This window comes from Cotesia glomerata, linkage group LG4, assembly GCF_020080835.1.
Source record: "Cotesia glomerata isolate CgM1 linkage group LG4, MPM_Cglom_v2.3, whole genome shotgun sequence".
NCBI classification, from domain to species: Eukaryota; Metazoa; Arthropoda; class Insecta; order Hymenoptera; family Braconidae; genus Cotesia; species Cotesia glomerata.
Window position 1 is genome coordinate 5,718,420 of NC_058161.1, and position 13,561 is coordinate 5,731,980.

The following is a 13,561-nucleotide window of genomic DNA, read 5'->3' on the forward strand; positions in this document are numbered from 1 at the left end:
AATTATACATATTGAATGAAAAAAAAAAAAATGATGAAATATTATTTGATCTTCCCATTTGACATATTAATCAATAAAAATATTAATGAAAATTAATTTCTATCGAGATATTTAATTTTTTGGAGCAAGAAAAAAATTTTCTCAAGACAAGAAAATTTACTTCTATCAAGAACTAAATTTTTTGGAGCAAGAGGCTGAATTTTCTCAAAACAACAAGATTTTTTTGACTTAAATAAATTTTCTTGGATCAAGATACGTATTTTTTAGAGCAAGAGAATTAATTTTGTTGGAATAAGTGAAATTTCTTGTCAAATTAAAATTTTTTTTTCGCTCAAGAAAAATAATTAGAAAGAAAAATATTTTCTTGGCTCAAGTGAACTTTTTTTTCTGTGTAGTTACATGTATTGATATGTATTGTCAAAAAATGATACCAGATTTTTTTAATCAAAAGTTTCATTGATTAATTATTTTACAAAAAAATTGCTTTCAATTTTTTGTCAATAGAAAATTATGTAAGCTTTAGCATTGTATTGAAATTTTTTTAATTGGTAGAGAGTTAAAAGAAATTTATAGCTGTAATAGATAAAAACACTTTAACAATGAGATATATGAAGATTTTTGATAATTTATTTGATTAATTTAACAAAATTTGTTCTAATTTATTCGAAAACAGAAAGAGTAAAAGCAATTAAGCATGAGTGAGTCAAAATTTGAATAGGATAGTGAATCCCAGAGCGCGATCGCGCTTGAGGCGTGGAATATTTAAATGTAATCACTTAGCGAATTGTTTATATTCCCGGGAAACGGAGCGAAATTTATCAATATTTTTAATTGGCTAAAAAATACAATTGAATTTGGGAATTAAATATTCATTGGATTTGGCAAGCATGACACAAATATAAATAAACACACATACTTCACACGCTGAATGTTATATTATATTATTTGCAATTGTTTACAAATAAACGAAGTGGATACATAGAAAGAGAAAAGTGAAAGATAAATTTTAGTTTATTAATGTTTTGCCAATAGGATGGAGTGGGTGTGTGAAACACGGAAGTTGGTGGCTTCCCCTTTTGCGTTACAACGATTTTCAGAATAATTTAATTAATGATTATTGATTTGACGGTAGACATTGTTAAATTAACGCTCGGTTGAATCGTTCGTTTTAATTTGTCCAATGGAAACAATTACCCTTTGCCTCGCGCTCCCTTCTTCTCATTCCTGCCTACAAATTACGAAATCCCAACCATTTTAAAAGAGGAAGACAGAAAGTACATTTAACTCGATGGCGAATTGGTTACGCTTTATCATTTTTAGACAGCGTCAGAAATTAGCACTCCCTTCCGAATGGATTGTTTTCAATGTTACAAGTTATAATACAATGTAAATATAGTAACATCCTAAATTGTTTTCATCTATTCATTTTCCTGTCATATTTAATTGTTCTCTATTTTATTAACATTATTATAATTATTATTATTCATTGTAATCTGCAGTAACTATGTGACTACCAAAAATTAAGAATCTCTATATATAAAAATGAATAGCTGTGCGTTAATGACGCTAAAACTCAAAAACGACTGAATTAATTTTGATAATTTTTTTTTGTTTTGTACGTATAGTTTAGGGATACTTTTGAAAGAATAAAATTTTTGAAAAACCCAAAAGTTCAGCTAAGGAAATTAACAGATCTAAAATTGTTAATCGTCTATCTTCTGTATATATGCACGGAGAAAATTTTATAGTAGAGTTTATTATCTAGTTATGGTAAAATCTATTAACTGAATTCGATAATAGTAAATATTATTTAAATAATTATGTAAACCATCTGAATTGTAGTAGTTACCATCCTGATGGTAACTAATACTATTATCATGGTAATCGGTAATAATAGCTTTTATTATTTTAACTAGTTACTACTATTATCAAAATTGTAATTCTTAATATAACCTGATGGTTGCAATTACCATCAGTAATAATAATAGTTACTATCTAAGCTAGTAAAAAATATTAAAAAAATTAAAAATCTGCGTTAGCGTGGATGCATTTCTTAATTAACTAAAAGCAGTTGTAGCGCAGTGTAGTGCACAAAAAATCGGGGTTAAGTTCGGATTGAATTTATATTTAAATTTTTATTTGTCTAAAACAAGTTTCAACGCTAAATTTTTCAAAAAAAAAAAATTTTTAATCTTACAAAAAATTTTTAAAAAACAATTTTCAAAAATTATGTCATTCAAAGTAATCAATAACAGCTCTAATATTTGGAAATTTTTATCGTATATGGATTTAAACGATTGTGTTATTACTTGTTTTAATATTATTATTATTATGAGTTTTACTTGTATACCGTTTTCTGGTTTTTACAAGGTTACTTTCCGCTCTATATTATCAACACAATTTTTCAACCCTTTTTTATTATCAACATATTCTCCACTCTTTTTATAATCAACATATTCTCCACTTTTTATTATCAACATGTTCTCCACTTTTTTATAATCAACATAATTTTCGCACATATAATTTTCATTCCAATGCGGCTGTGGACCGACTTGTGCTTTCTGTACTGTATTTACCCTATTCCTCACCCCTTTCTATCGGTTGTTGGAATAGTGGCGATGGGGAAACCACAGAGAAAACCCATGCCAGTACAGGTCGGCTACTGGAGCGACCCCCGACGGTTGGTGTTGGAACTATTGGAATAACCGTCGGGGCTCGAACCCTCGCCTCACGACATGATGCACGAACAAACTATGAGGATAATGACTTAGTCCGCTCGGACATCATGCCGCTTTACTTGTTTTAATATTTTAAAGGAAAAAATGTACATAACTAAAATATAGATGCAAATAAAGAATTTAATTAAATAAATTTATATTATTTTTTCTTTCAGAATTTTTACAATCTGAGATGGTTACAGTTACCATCTTCGATTATAGCAGTTATAATTTTTAATAATTACAATTATCATTTTCGATAGTAATCGATACCATTATTAATAGTAACTATTACAATTGTCAATTTAATTATACCACCTATTAATTTGTGACTAATTAATTTTATTACCATTTCAGATAGTAGGAGTTAATATTTTTGTATAGTAAATAGTACAATTAATTTTTTTCCGTGTGGACAAAACAAAATTTCATAAATTCAGTGTTCATTTTTTGGGATCTTGATTTCCAGGCGATAATAAGAAGCGAGTTTCATTTAAGAACTTGACAAAATTCTAACCGTACTTCATACAGCCAGTATTTATTATTTATCGAAGTCGATTAGAGTTTAAAGATTGATAATCGCTGTTCGAAAGGTGTAATAAAATATATTGTAGGTGATACAAAGTTCACCGGGTCAGCTAGTAATGAATAAAGAAATTTTGGCTTAATGATTTTTCAATATTTTTAACTATATTATAGATAATTTAAATACCTTTAAAATAAGGGCCAGTTCTTCAATCCGAGATAAAATTTTATCCGAGATAAAAGTGCTGCCAATATAATAATAAAAATAAATAATTCAGCACAATGATATTGCGTACGAGTAGTTCTCCCTGAATTCAGTTACTTATTTTTAATTAAAATAAATAAACATCAGCCGCATGTCACAGAAATATTAATCTCCAACTGTGAGAACTTGCTGATTATAAATAAATAAAATAAAAATTAGGAAAACGGATGACCCTGAAGGCCATCCCTGCAACTTCCCTCTAATTCCATATCTGAGCGCTTGAAATTGCACTTGTAACGTTATCGGACTCTTCGAGCTCCAAATTACAATTTATGTGTTATTTTGAGCTCTCTGAGCTCAAAGTGGTTGCTGTTCTATGCTTTTGAGCTCTTCGAGCTCAAATCTTGTGTTTGACATATCTATTATTAATCTATAATTGTGTTAATTAATTTAAAATAATGTAAATGACACAATAAGAGATTATTATTATTTTTGATATATTTATTTTTTATTTAATTAATTGACCAAGTTCATGGAGAATTATTTATTTATTTTTTTTATTATACTGTCAGTACTTTTATCTCGGATATAATTTTATCCCGGATTGAAAAACTGGCCCTAAATTTTATAAATAATATTGCTATGATAGTATCAATACCAATTATTTTGTGGGAAATGTTTTGGAACTAACTTATAGAACGAAAAATTTATTTGAAGCAACCAAAAAAATTTTTTTGGTTCAGAAATTAATTTTCAAAATAATTTTCTTTGTACAAAATTTTTTTTGTATCGAGCTAACTTCTTCATAACTATAAATAATTTTTACATGAGTTTATAATAAGAAAAAACAATTTAATAAAAAATTATTTTTTAGATCAAATTTATTTATAATTATTTCAATAAAATAAAAAAAAAGTTTTCTTTTATTAATATAATAAAAAATGTTATTTGTAAAAAAATTTTCCGTAAATTTGATATTACTTGTTATTTTCATCAAGTAAAAAGTTTTGATAGCTGATGAATATAGCCTCGTTAAAATGAATATTCTTATAATTGAACAATATAGAAATAAAAAAAAAAAAAAACTGTTTGTAAAATGTAAAAAACTTCTATGCAATTCTGTAAAAACAGAATCTATGAAATTTTGACAGCACGATCCACTAGATTCATGTTATATTTGATTTAAACAAAGTTCTTTTTATAAATAAACGAGTAAATAAATCCAGAGATGAAAAAAAATGAAATGAATACCCGTTACAAATTATCATTGAACGTACGGTGTTGTACGGTCATGTATACTAATCGTTAAAAGGTCTCGTTAACTGAATCCGTTTCAAAGATTAGTAACTACAAGAGTACTAGAGCTGTATTACATTTCACGCATACAAATTGGACAGATTCACGGCACAAGAAAAAAAAAAGAAAACGGAAATATAAAACATAAAACGTGGTAGAATTCGTAACAAGAGAAATGAATATATCGATAAAATAATTCGTTTTCATTCTTTGGTAATTAATTTAACTGTCAAGAAATTTTATTTTAATAAAATTTATAAGAATTCAAATTAAATCAAAATTTCGGTTTTTACTATTTTAAAATATCTCAAAAAGTAAAAAAAGAAAATACATTTTTTTTCAAAGATTTTTCGTTAAAAAAAATATTTTTATTTTTCTAATTCTTTAAATTTTTATTTAAAAAGAAAAATAATCAATTAACCAACAGTTTGGCTTCAGAACCTTTTACAGGATGCAAAAGAAATTCAATTGGTATATAATAATCATAAGAAAAAAATTTATCGAAAGTTTTAAAGCGTATTTTAACACATTTTATGTTATTTTATAATATTTGGACACGCCCATGTATCGAGAGTTCTTAAGGAAATTCGAACGTAACTAATGAGTCAAAATAATGTTAAAATTTTTTTTTTAATTTTAGTTTTCCCAATATTCGTCAAAATTCTTTATTTAATTTAAAATAATTTAAACAATTTAATAATTGATGATTTTTACTTATTTAATAAAGTAAAGTAATAAAATGACTTTCGTATTTATTACTTGCCGGAATAAATAAACAGATTTGGCAATAGCGCACTTGATTATCCCCATAACTGAGACGTGGATGAGTGTGTGAGTTAAACATTTCTCTCTCTGTAACTATACTTCTATCCTTTTCTTTTTTCTCAGCTGTTGACGCGATGTTGTCAAATCTTTATTCGAATAAATACTGACGATAAACGCATAATTGCGATAATTGCAAAATGCACTTGAAAATGATAATGTAAAAATAGGTACTATCTGCAGATAAATTCTAGTTAAATTCCAAATGGACGCCACTTCTATGTAAGATGGGACTGACGAGCATGCGCGTGGTACTGACAACTATCTGAGACAAATAAATTTCAGATGGCTCTGAGCCCCATCTCGGATTGAACTGAAATAAACGGAAACTGTACCTACTACAGTCTACATAGAAGTAGTAACCATTTGTAAATTTTTTTCACTATAGATGGAACTAGGTTCCGTCCAACATGGAAACCAGTTAAATCTCATTTTTTTCGTGTAGAAATGAGTATCTTTTCGGACGCCACCCAGCGCTCAAAAATTGAACTTTTGGAGCGAGTATAACAAAAAAATGTTTTTCGTTTATTTCTTTATCAAATTTTTATAAGCACCGTAAATTTTAGCCTCCATACTAACAAAATTTTCTTAATCAATTCCAATTGTTTATTTATTTTTCCCAACACAAAATGAATAAATTGAGTATATTGTGACAAGCTAATAAATAAATTTGATTATAGGAGCCCAAATGCGCCTGGAAAGATGACCTATTTAACCGACGGACCAAAAGAATGGCGTCAATACCAAAAAACATATTGGCCAGAATTCAATAACATCACAGAAATTTACTTTAACTTAAGTAAGAGTCTACTTTTATAGATGTTAACTTCTTAAACTATAGTATCAAATCCGATTAGCAAAGTTATAATTGAAAAATTTAATGCAATGTAACTTTACAGCAATACCGCCGAAGTCTGGGCGCCATTATCGATCATCAGAAATGATGTTTTGGAACGAAGACATTCCCAATCTAATTAGACACAAGCCTCGAGGCCCTAGACCAGACTTTCTCGATCACATTGATAAGGACGACCAGTACAGAAACACCAGCTCCCCTGGAGTTGACGGGCTTGGCATAAAGTCTACCACCATGGCGCCCACTAATTCTGATCCTGGTTATTACGGATCTATCGAACGAACTGGAAATGACTACTCAGATAAACCTCCTGTCCCTTGGGGTCCAAGTCTCGGCAAGAATACTCCGCAAATGAACCACAAATATAATCCCAACGATGATAATAATAACAATAATAATCAAAATAATGATGATGAAAAATCAATGACAGAAAGCAGCTTCAAAGCTTCCTCAACTTTCACCATGGTGGTCGGGATCAGCGTGTTCTTTCTGTTGATTAACCTGACGGTCCTCTTCTACATCTACCACAGAAGACAGCGGATAAAGAAGAGCAAAGAGTCTTTATCACAGAAGCTCAAGCGAAATACTAGTGTCCTCACAGGGTCCAGAAAATTGAAGACGAACCAACATCATTGTAATGACAATCATGGAGAAAACGCTGGGGAGCTAAACCAAAAATGTGAAAGCAAACCTGATATCCATGAAGTGATTAAGAGTGATAAGGCTTACGACAATAGCTCAAACTTCGGGAGACAATCAAAACTTTCGAGGCAAAATTCTAGCTCGACCATCGACACTCATATTAAAGTTAAGGAATGGATACAGCAGGAAATTGTTCACAGGTAAGAAACTCGATCAGTAACTAAATTTTGGTTATTACATTGTTATTAAAGTTTTCAATAGCAATTATTCGGAAGAACGAGAACATGAGAATCAATGATAATAAAAATTTTTACATGACGTCTGATATGGTCATATATGGCCATCTTAGGGTTGATATATAGATAAATGTAAATTTTCATTGTTATAAATTTTCTGATGGCCAGGTTAATTTTTCAATTTTTTTTCTAGAAATGTTTACTCCAACTAACGTTTTATTGAGCAGAAATTTGTTTAATAGTTGATTAAACAGAAAACGAAAGATTAGATTTTAGATTAGATTAGATTAATTTTTATTAATGCCAAGGCACAAGCCAAATGACAAACTTCAAATACAAATCTGATAAGTTTTAAAAACAAATCATATAAATTATATTAATAGTAAAAGACAGATAAATTCCTTAAGGGGGAAATACGTGTAGAAAAATTTGCCGTTTTCATGCTGATTTTCATTAATTTTTTTAAGGTGTAAAAAATTAATATTATTTATTAAAACTATCAGGTTATTTTATACATATATTTATGAGTATTTTTTCGTATTAAACAACAATATAAGTTAACAAATAGCGGAGATATCAGCTGATACACATTGTAGGTTGTCATCCGACTTAGCAGTCTGTGTGCAGAATGAAAGCCACAATTTTTTTTTGCAATCAATGGCACAAAAAAATTACTTTATTTACATGTGTATCTTCCATATGAACCTCAATTTCAAAAAAAAAAAAAGTAAAAATTTGCATTTTTTAGAGAGCTGTGGAAGTTTTCATACAATGTTTTCATACATTGTTTATTAAAAAAAAATAGTTTAAATAAGAATATCGCTTTTGATTGAGGTTCATATTCAAGGTAATTCTATAAAGAAAATTATAAGTCATATCGCAAGATGATTGATTTAAAACTCTTTGAACTAGACTGCACACAGTTTTGAAAAAACTCGTTTCGAGAAAAACGCGTTTGAAAAAAAAAGTTACAGAAAAAGTTAATGTAAAATAGTATTAAAGTAATTACTAAATCGCTTATAACTTTTGAACGAATAGCAATTTTTACTTGAAATTTTAAATCTATATTTTTAAATAGTTTTACAAGCGATTTATATAAAAAAAATTAAGACGATGGTTGACCCTAAAGGCCATCCCTGCAACTTCCCGCTCATTTTGTACTTAAGCGCTCAAAATTACACATTACGTTTTTGAGCTCTTCGAGCTCAAAAATATGATTATTGTGTCATTTTGAGCTCTCCGAGCTCAAAACTCTAATAGCAGTTTAATAAAACACAACTTTTTGAATTTTCAAACCACAATAACTTTTGAATGAATGAACCGATTTTCACGCGGTTGGCAGCATTCGACGCAGTTTTCAAAGCCTCATAAAGAATCTTTGAGTATGAATTGATCGAACTAGGAATTTTGGAGTGATTCCAAAAAAACACTTTTTTCGCTTTTTTTTCGACAACGATAACTCACGAACACATCAACCGATTTTGACTGGACTGGCGGCAATCGACGTGGCTTTTCGATGTTAAGAGCTGATTAGTTTTTGGAATCGATCGGTAGAGTCGTTTAAAAGTTATTAAAAAAAAACCACTTTTGAAAAAATTGTTTTTTGTAGTTTTTTTGGGATTTCTCAAAATCTACCGGTCCGAATCGTTCCAAAGTATATTCAAAATTTAAGTTTGGTCAAGCCCTTTCGAATGGCGCCAACCGTGAAGAAATTGGTTGAGCCTTTCAAAAGTTATAAGAGGGTCACATACATACACACACACACACACACACACACACACACACACACACACACACACACACACACACACACACACACACACACACACAGACATACGGACATCATCGCGGAAACATTCGGGGAAGCTTCCTAGGACCTCAAAACGTCGAGATATGATGAAAACTCGATTTTCGAAAAATGGGGTAAAACCAATAACTTCCCGATTTTTGAAAATTTTTAATTTTCTTAGCGGGAAGTTAAAAAAAATTGAATTTTTTTAAGCCTGTACACGTATTTCCCTCCTTAAGAGAGTCGAAAAAATGATTTTTATTTTAAAACTCAACATATCAATATTAAGTTTCTTGTAACGAGACAAACCAGTGATCAGGCGCCCTCTTTTGGAGATTTTTAATTTTTCATTAGGTCGAAAAAAATATATATGGGGGTTTATGACCGAAATATAGTCTTATTCATATGTTTAAGTTTCATATTAAGCCATATAAAGTCTCATTTGTCTTAATATAGCCTCAAAAGACCAATTTTTATATTAGACTGCAAATTGGCATATTAAATCATTTTGGGATATATTAAGCTATATCAAGCCAAATGTGTTCATATCTGACCTAATGTGGTCAAATTCCAAATGAAACCATATCAGAGCATTTTACAAACAATATATGGACAGGTCAGATCACATTAGGCCAGAAATAGACATATTAAAATTTTTGTATGGCTACATATGGATATATCAGATCTGATATGGGCTTATCAAGTCATATTAGTCTCCTAAAGCTTAATTTGTCTTGATACGGCCTCACATGGCTAATTTTCATATAAGACATTTTTGGAGATGTAAAAAATTGCATATGGACACATCAGATAATTTTTTAGGGAAAGTATTATCATATAATTATTAAAGCATTGTTTAACATAGCAACTGTTAAAAAGGAACGATAACAATGATTAGCATAAAACTCTTAGTGAACTGAGGGATAACAAAGTTTATTATCTTCCGAAAGTCTTAGTCCAAGTTCAGAATCTAGCCTCAGTCTTAGTTCCCATTCTTGGCAGGGTATTGTTGTTTGGATGTTGATGCAAATACAGATGTTGATGTTGATGTAGGTAGAGACAAAGATGTGATGGGGGATCCGGATAAATACAGGTAGAGGGTAGAGAGCAGGAGTAAGAGAATGAGAATGAAGGATTGTACATGCCTCGTTGTAGCTCTTGTACTAGTCCAAGTGTGTCTAATTGAGCGAGTCGTATTCGTTGTTCAAGTGCACTTGTATTAACGATTTGCTCGACCAACAACTGCAATGGAGTTCTTGACCAACCTGGGCTGGGGTAATCCAATTACGCTTGCTTCCTCGAACAGTCGTTCGTATACTGTTGGACCAAAATGCGGTCGACAACCTCAGACTACTTATGCTACTTGTCTGTGTGTATGAATGCTGGAGATAAGCAAGTATTTTTTCATTTAAAGAACACCATTCAGGAGAGAAAATTTTTCTTATTCAATCTCACTTTTTTACAACCGATTTACATTTTCTGATTTCGTATATTTTATCGTATTATTTTATAATTGGGCCGTTCCCGAGGGTCTTTCGGAGGATTTTACTTTCAAATTCTGACTGCAAATAGTTCTGCTTTTAATTGTATTGCTTAATCTTTTTAGGATATTCGTTTTTGTAGAAGTGAGCAAAAAGTAAGGTTATATTATTTAGAAAAACAGTATTTAAAATATTTATTATAGAGCATTGATTCGATTTAATATAAAATTAAAAGAAAATATATGTATATTTATATTTATATTCTGTAAATTATTCACCTGGTTCTGTTAATTAATTGAAATTTCTATAAAAATATTTCAATAGTAGAAGCAACGTCGTATGAAAAATTTTTTTCATTGTATCACTTTAAATAAAATTTATTAAACTTTCTAAATATTTCAATATTGCAAACAAAAAACTTTCCAATGATCTCGTAAATTCCATTCATTACAATACGATTCTATCATAAAGGTATTCTTTGACAAATATTCATTGATCAAATTACTGGGAAAAATTCCGTACGGACAAATCTTATTGTTTATAGTTAAAAAATAAAAAAATAATGAAATCACCAAAACATTCCGATGCTATGATCGGTGAATTTATCAAACGAAACCCAAATTAACTAGATTAACTCCAAAAATGAAACCTATCAAATAAGTTCTTTGAATTTAAATAGAATCAAATAATCCAATACCAATTAGTAATTTTACTAATAAATTAATTCCATGTGAATATCAATAAATAACAAAGATTTTCTTTGCATTGTTACAGATGTTCCCCACGTTTTTTGCGAAAAACTCGAGAGACTTTGCAAAAAGAGCACCAGCAGAAAATCATCCACTCGGACATGGAGCGAAAAAAGCAGGACGAGCAATTAAAATCAGAGAAGCCGGAACCAATATACGATCAAAGTCCGGCGCTAACAATCCGACCGGGGTTGAAAAACCCCAAGTGCAAGCCCGGCAAGGTATCAATAGCGATCGACGCGACCCCAGCAACTCGCACCGAATCAATCCTCAATCAAGTGCCAATAGAGCTCGTTAAAGACATCGTTGAAGATTCTAACACATACGAGGAATTCATCGAGCTCCAAGCTCCCCAGGTGGTGGTCATCGAGCACCACCATTCGCGCAGCGACCCTCTTCCGATGGAAACTGTCTTCAAGACAGCCATCAATCAGCGGCCCTCCACCTACAAGAGCGGTTCGTCGCGCGTATACGAGTCTGATTCAGGCAGCGCGAGCAGTCTGTACGCGAAAATCAACCCCAAGTTGAAGAAGCTTCCCAAGTTGAACCTGGACGCTTGCACTCTGGAAGAAGACGTCTCCAACGACACCTGCGACGGAACATCCAGCGTGGTCTCCAAAACCTATCAAAGTTTTGATGAAGGAATCTACGGTACTATTCCTAAAATGAGCACCTTCGCACATCCTTCAGAGGACATCAACGTAACCAGCCTCGACCCAATCATCGAAAAGGACCCGATTAGTCCCGAGGAGGCACTCAAGACCATAAAAAGACGGAATTACCCGAAAGTTTTGCCGGACATTGAAAAACGGCGGTCCCTTCCAGTGACTAATTTTTCGACTCTGACCAAGCAGAGCTCAGGGGGAACCGCAGCAGTGAATCACAGAAAGGGACCGCACCCTTCTTGCGGATCCAGCTGTCCACCGCAGCCACCGCCAAGAATCTTCGGCACTTCAAAGAGTCTTGATTTGCCCGAGGAAGAGGAGAATGAGAGAGAACCAATTACTACGAATCTCCATGTCGGTCCATTGTTGAAGAGACAGGATTCTTGCGGTAAGAATCGCTCGGATTCCAGCATCATTGATTCGATTGAGCGGATCGCCATTGACGCTCAGCAAGTTCTATACCAACATAATCGCAATCAAACTGAGCTGGATTCATCAAACTCTATTACACCAAATCCGAAATGCCCTGTGCACGGATCCTACAAAGCTTTCAATGATGAAATGTATGCCAATAGCAGGTCCGCTGACGGGTTGGATAGAAGTGTGGGAAGCGATGATTCGTACTGGTACGAGAATTACGCAGGGGTTGAGACCAACAAATCGCTGCCGAATGTCAGCATTAGAAACAAAAACTGCTACCAAGTGGGAACGGAAAAGGGAGCCGTTTTTGGGCGGGATGCTCAACCTTTAGCGAGAGAAGGTGAAGGTTTAAGGATAGTTATCACCCCTAAGGTGCCTGATGCCTCTGGTAACTTTGCCAAGGAGGAGGATGTTCCTTTTGCAAATCAAACTGAGGCTTTTAGTGTAATTAGCGAGCGGAAAGAACCGAAAATAGTGATCGCTCCTTCGGGTACGCTTAGGCCTCCGAAGATAATCATAAAGCCTAGTACTAAATTTGAAAGAAAGAGAGAACGGGCGATTCCCAAGGTTTCGGCTATTCCCTCGCCGGAGATTCTTAGCGAGAAACCTCCCTTGATGGAGAAGCCGAAGGTCACTAGGATCCCTTCGCTGAGGAGGAGGGGCAGCGATGCCAGCACGATTTACTCGGAAAAAGTTGAAGTTGTCCAGCGGATCAATTGTTCGGATTCCGGGGATGTGTTTTCGAATAAGGCTCCGGGAGGAACTAACACTATTAAGCGGAAGCCGGTTGATAGGAAGTGAGAGGTTCGGGGTTGTTATGGACAGTAAACAATTTTTCGTTAATTCAACACAATCGCTAGTGTTGTTCGATCAGTCCATTTTATAACAAATAAAAATGGTACTCTGATAGAAGGATTTATTAACTATTAATAATTAAATTTATTTGAAGACAATTATTTAATTTTAATAAATATTTTTTAATATTCAATAAATATTTATTTGGGAGGAAAGTACATTTATTAATAGTTAATAAGTATTTATTAATAGTTAAAAAATATTTATTAACAGTTAATAAATATTTTGTTGAGTAAATTTGTTTCACTTGCAATGTCGTATGATTTGTTAACTTTTAACAAATATTTATTAACATTTAATAAG

At 32.0% G+C, this 13,561-nt stretch overlaps 1 protein-coding gene across 1 annotated transcript in view; it reads left to right on the forward strand.

Annotated features, from left to right (window-relative positions):
* Positions 1-13,331, forward strand: part of LOC123264341 — a 105,107-nt gene extending 91,776 nt beyond the window's left edge. The window contains exons 10-12 of the mRNA XM_044727577.1: positions 6,246-6,364; positions 6,465-7,263; positions 11,344-13,331. Of these exons, the coding sequence (XP_044583512.1) occupies positions 6,246-6,364; positions 6,465-7,263; positions 11,344-13,204 (2,779 nt within the window). The 3' untranslated portion in view covers positions 13,205-13,331. The remainder of the gene's footprint in view (positions 1-6,245; positions 6,365-6,464; positions 7,264-11,343) is intronic.
* Positions 13,332-13,561: the final 230 nt, after the last annotated feature.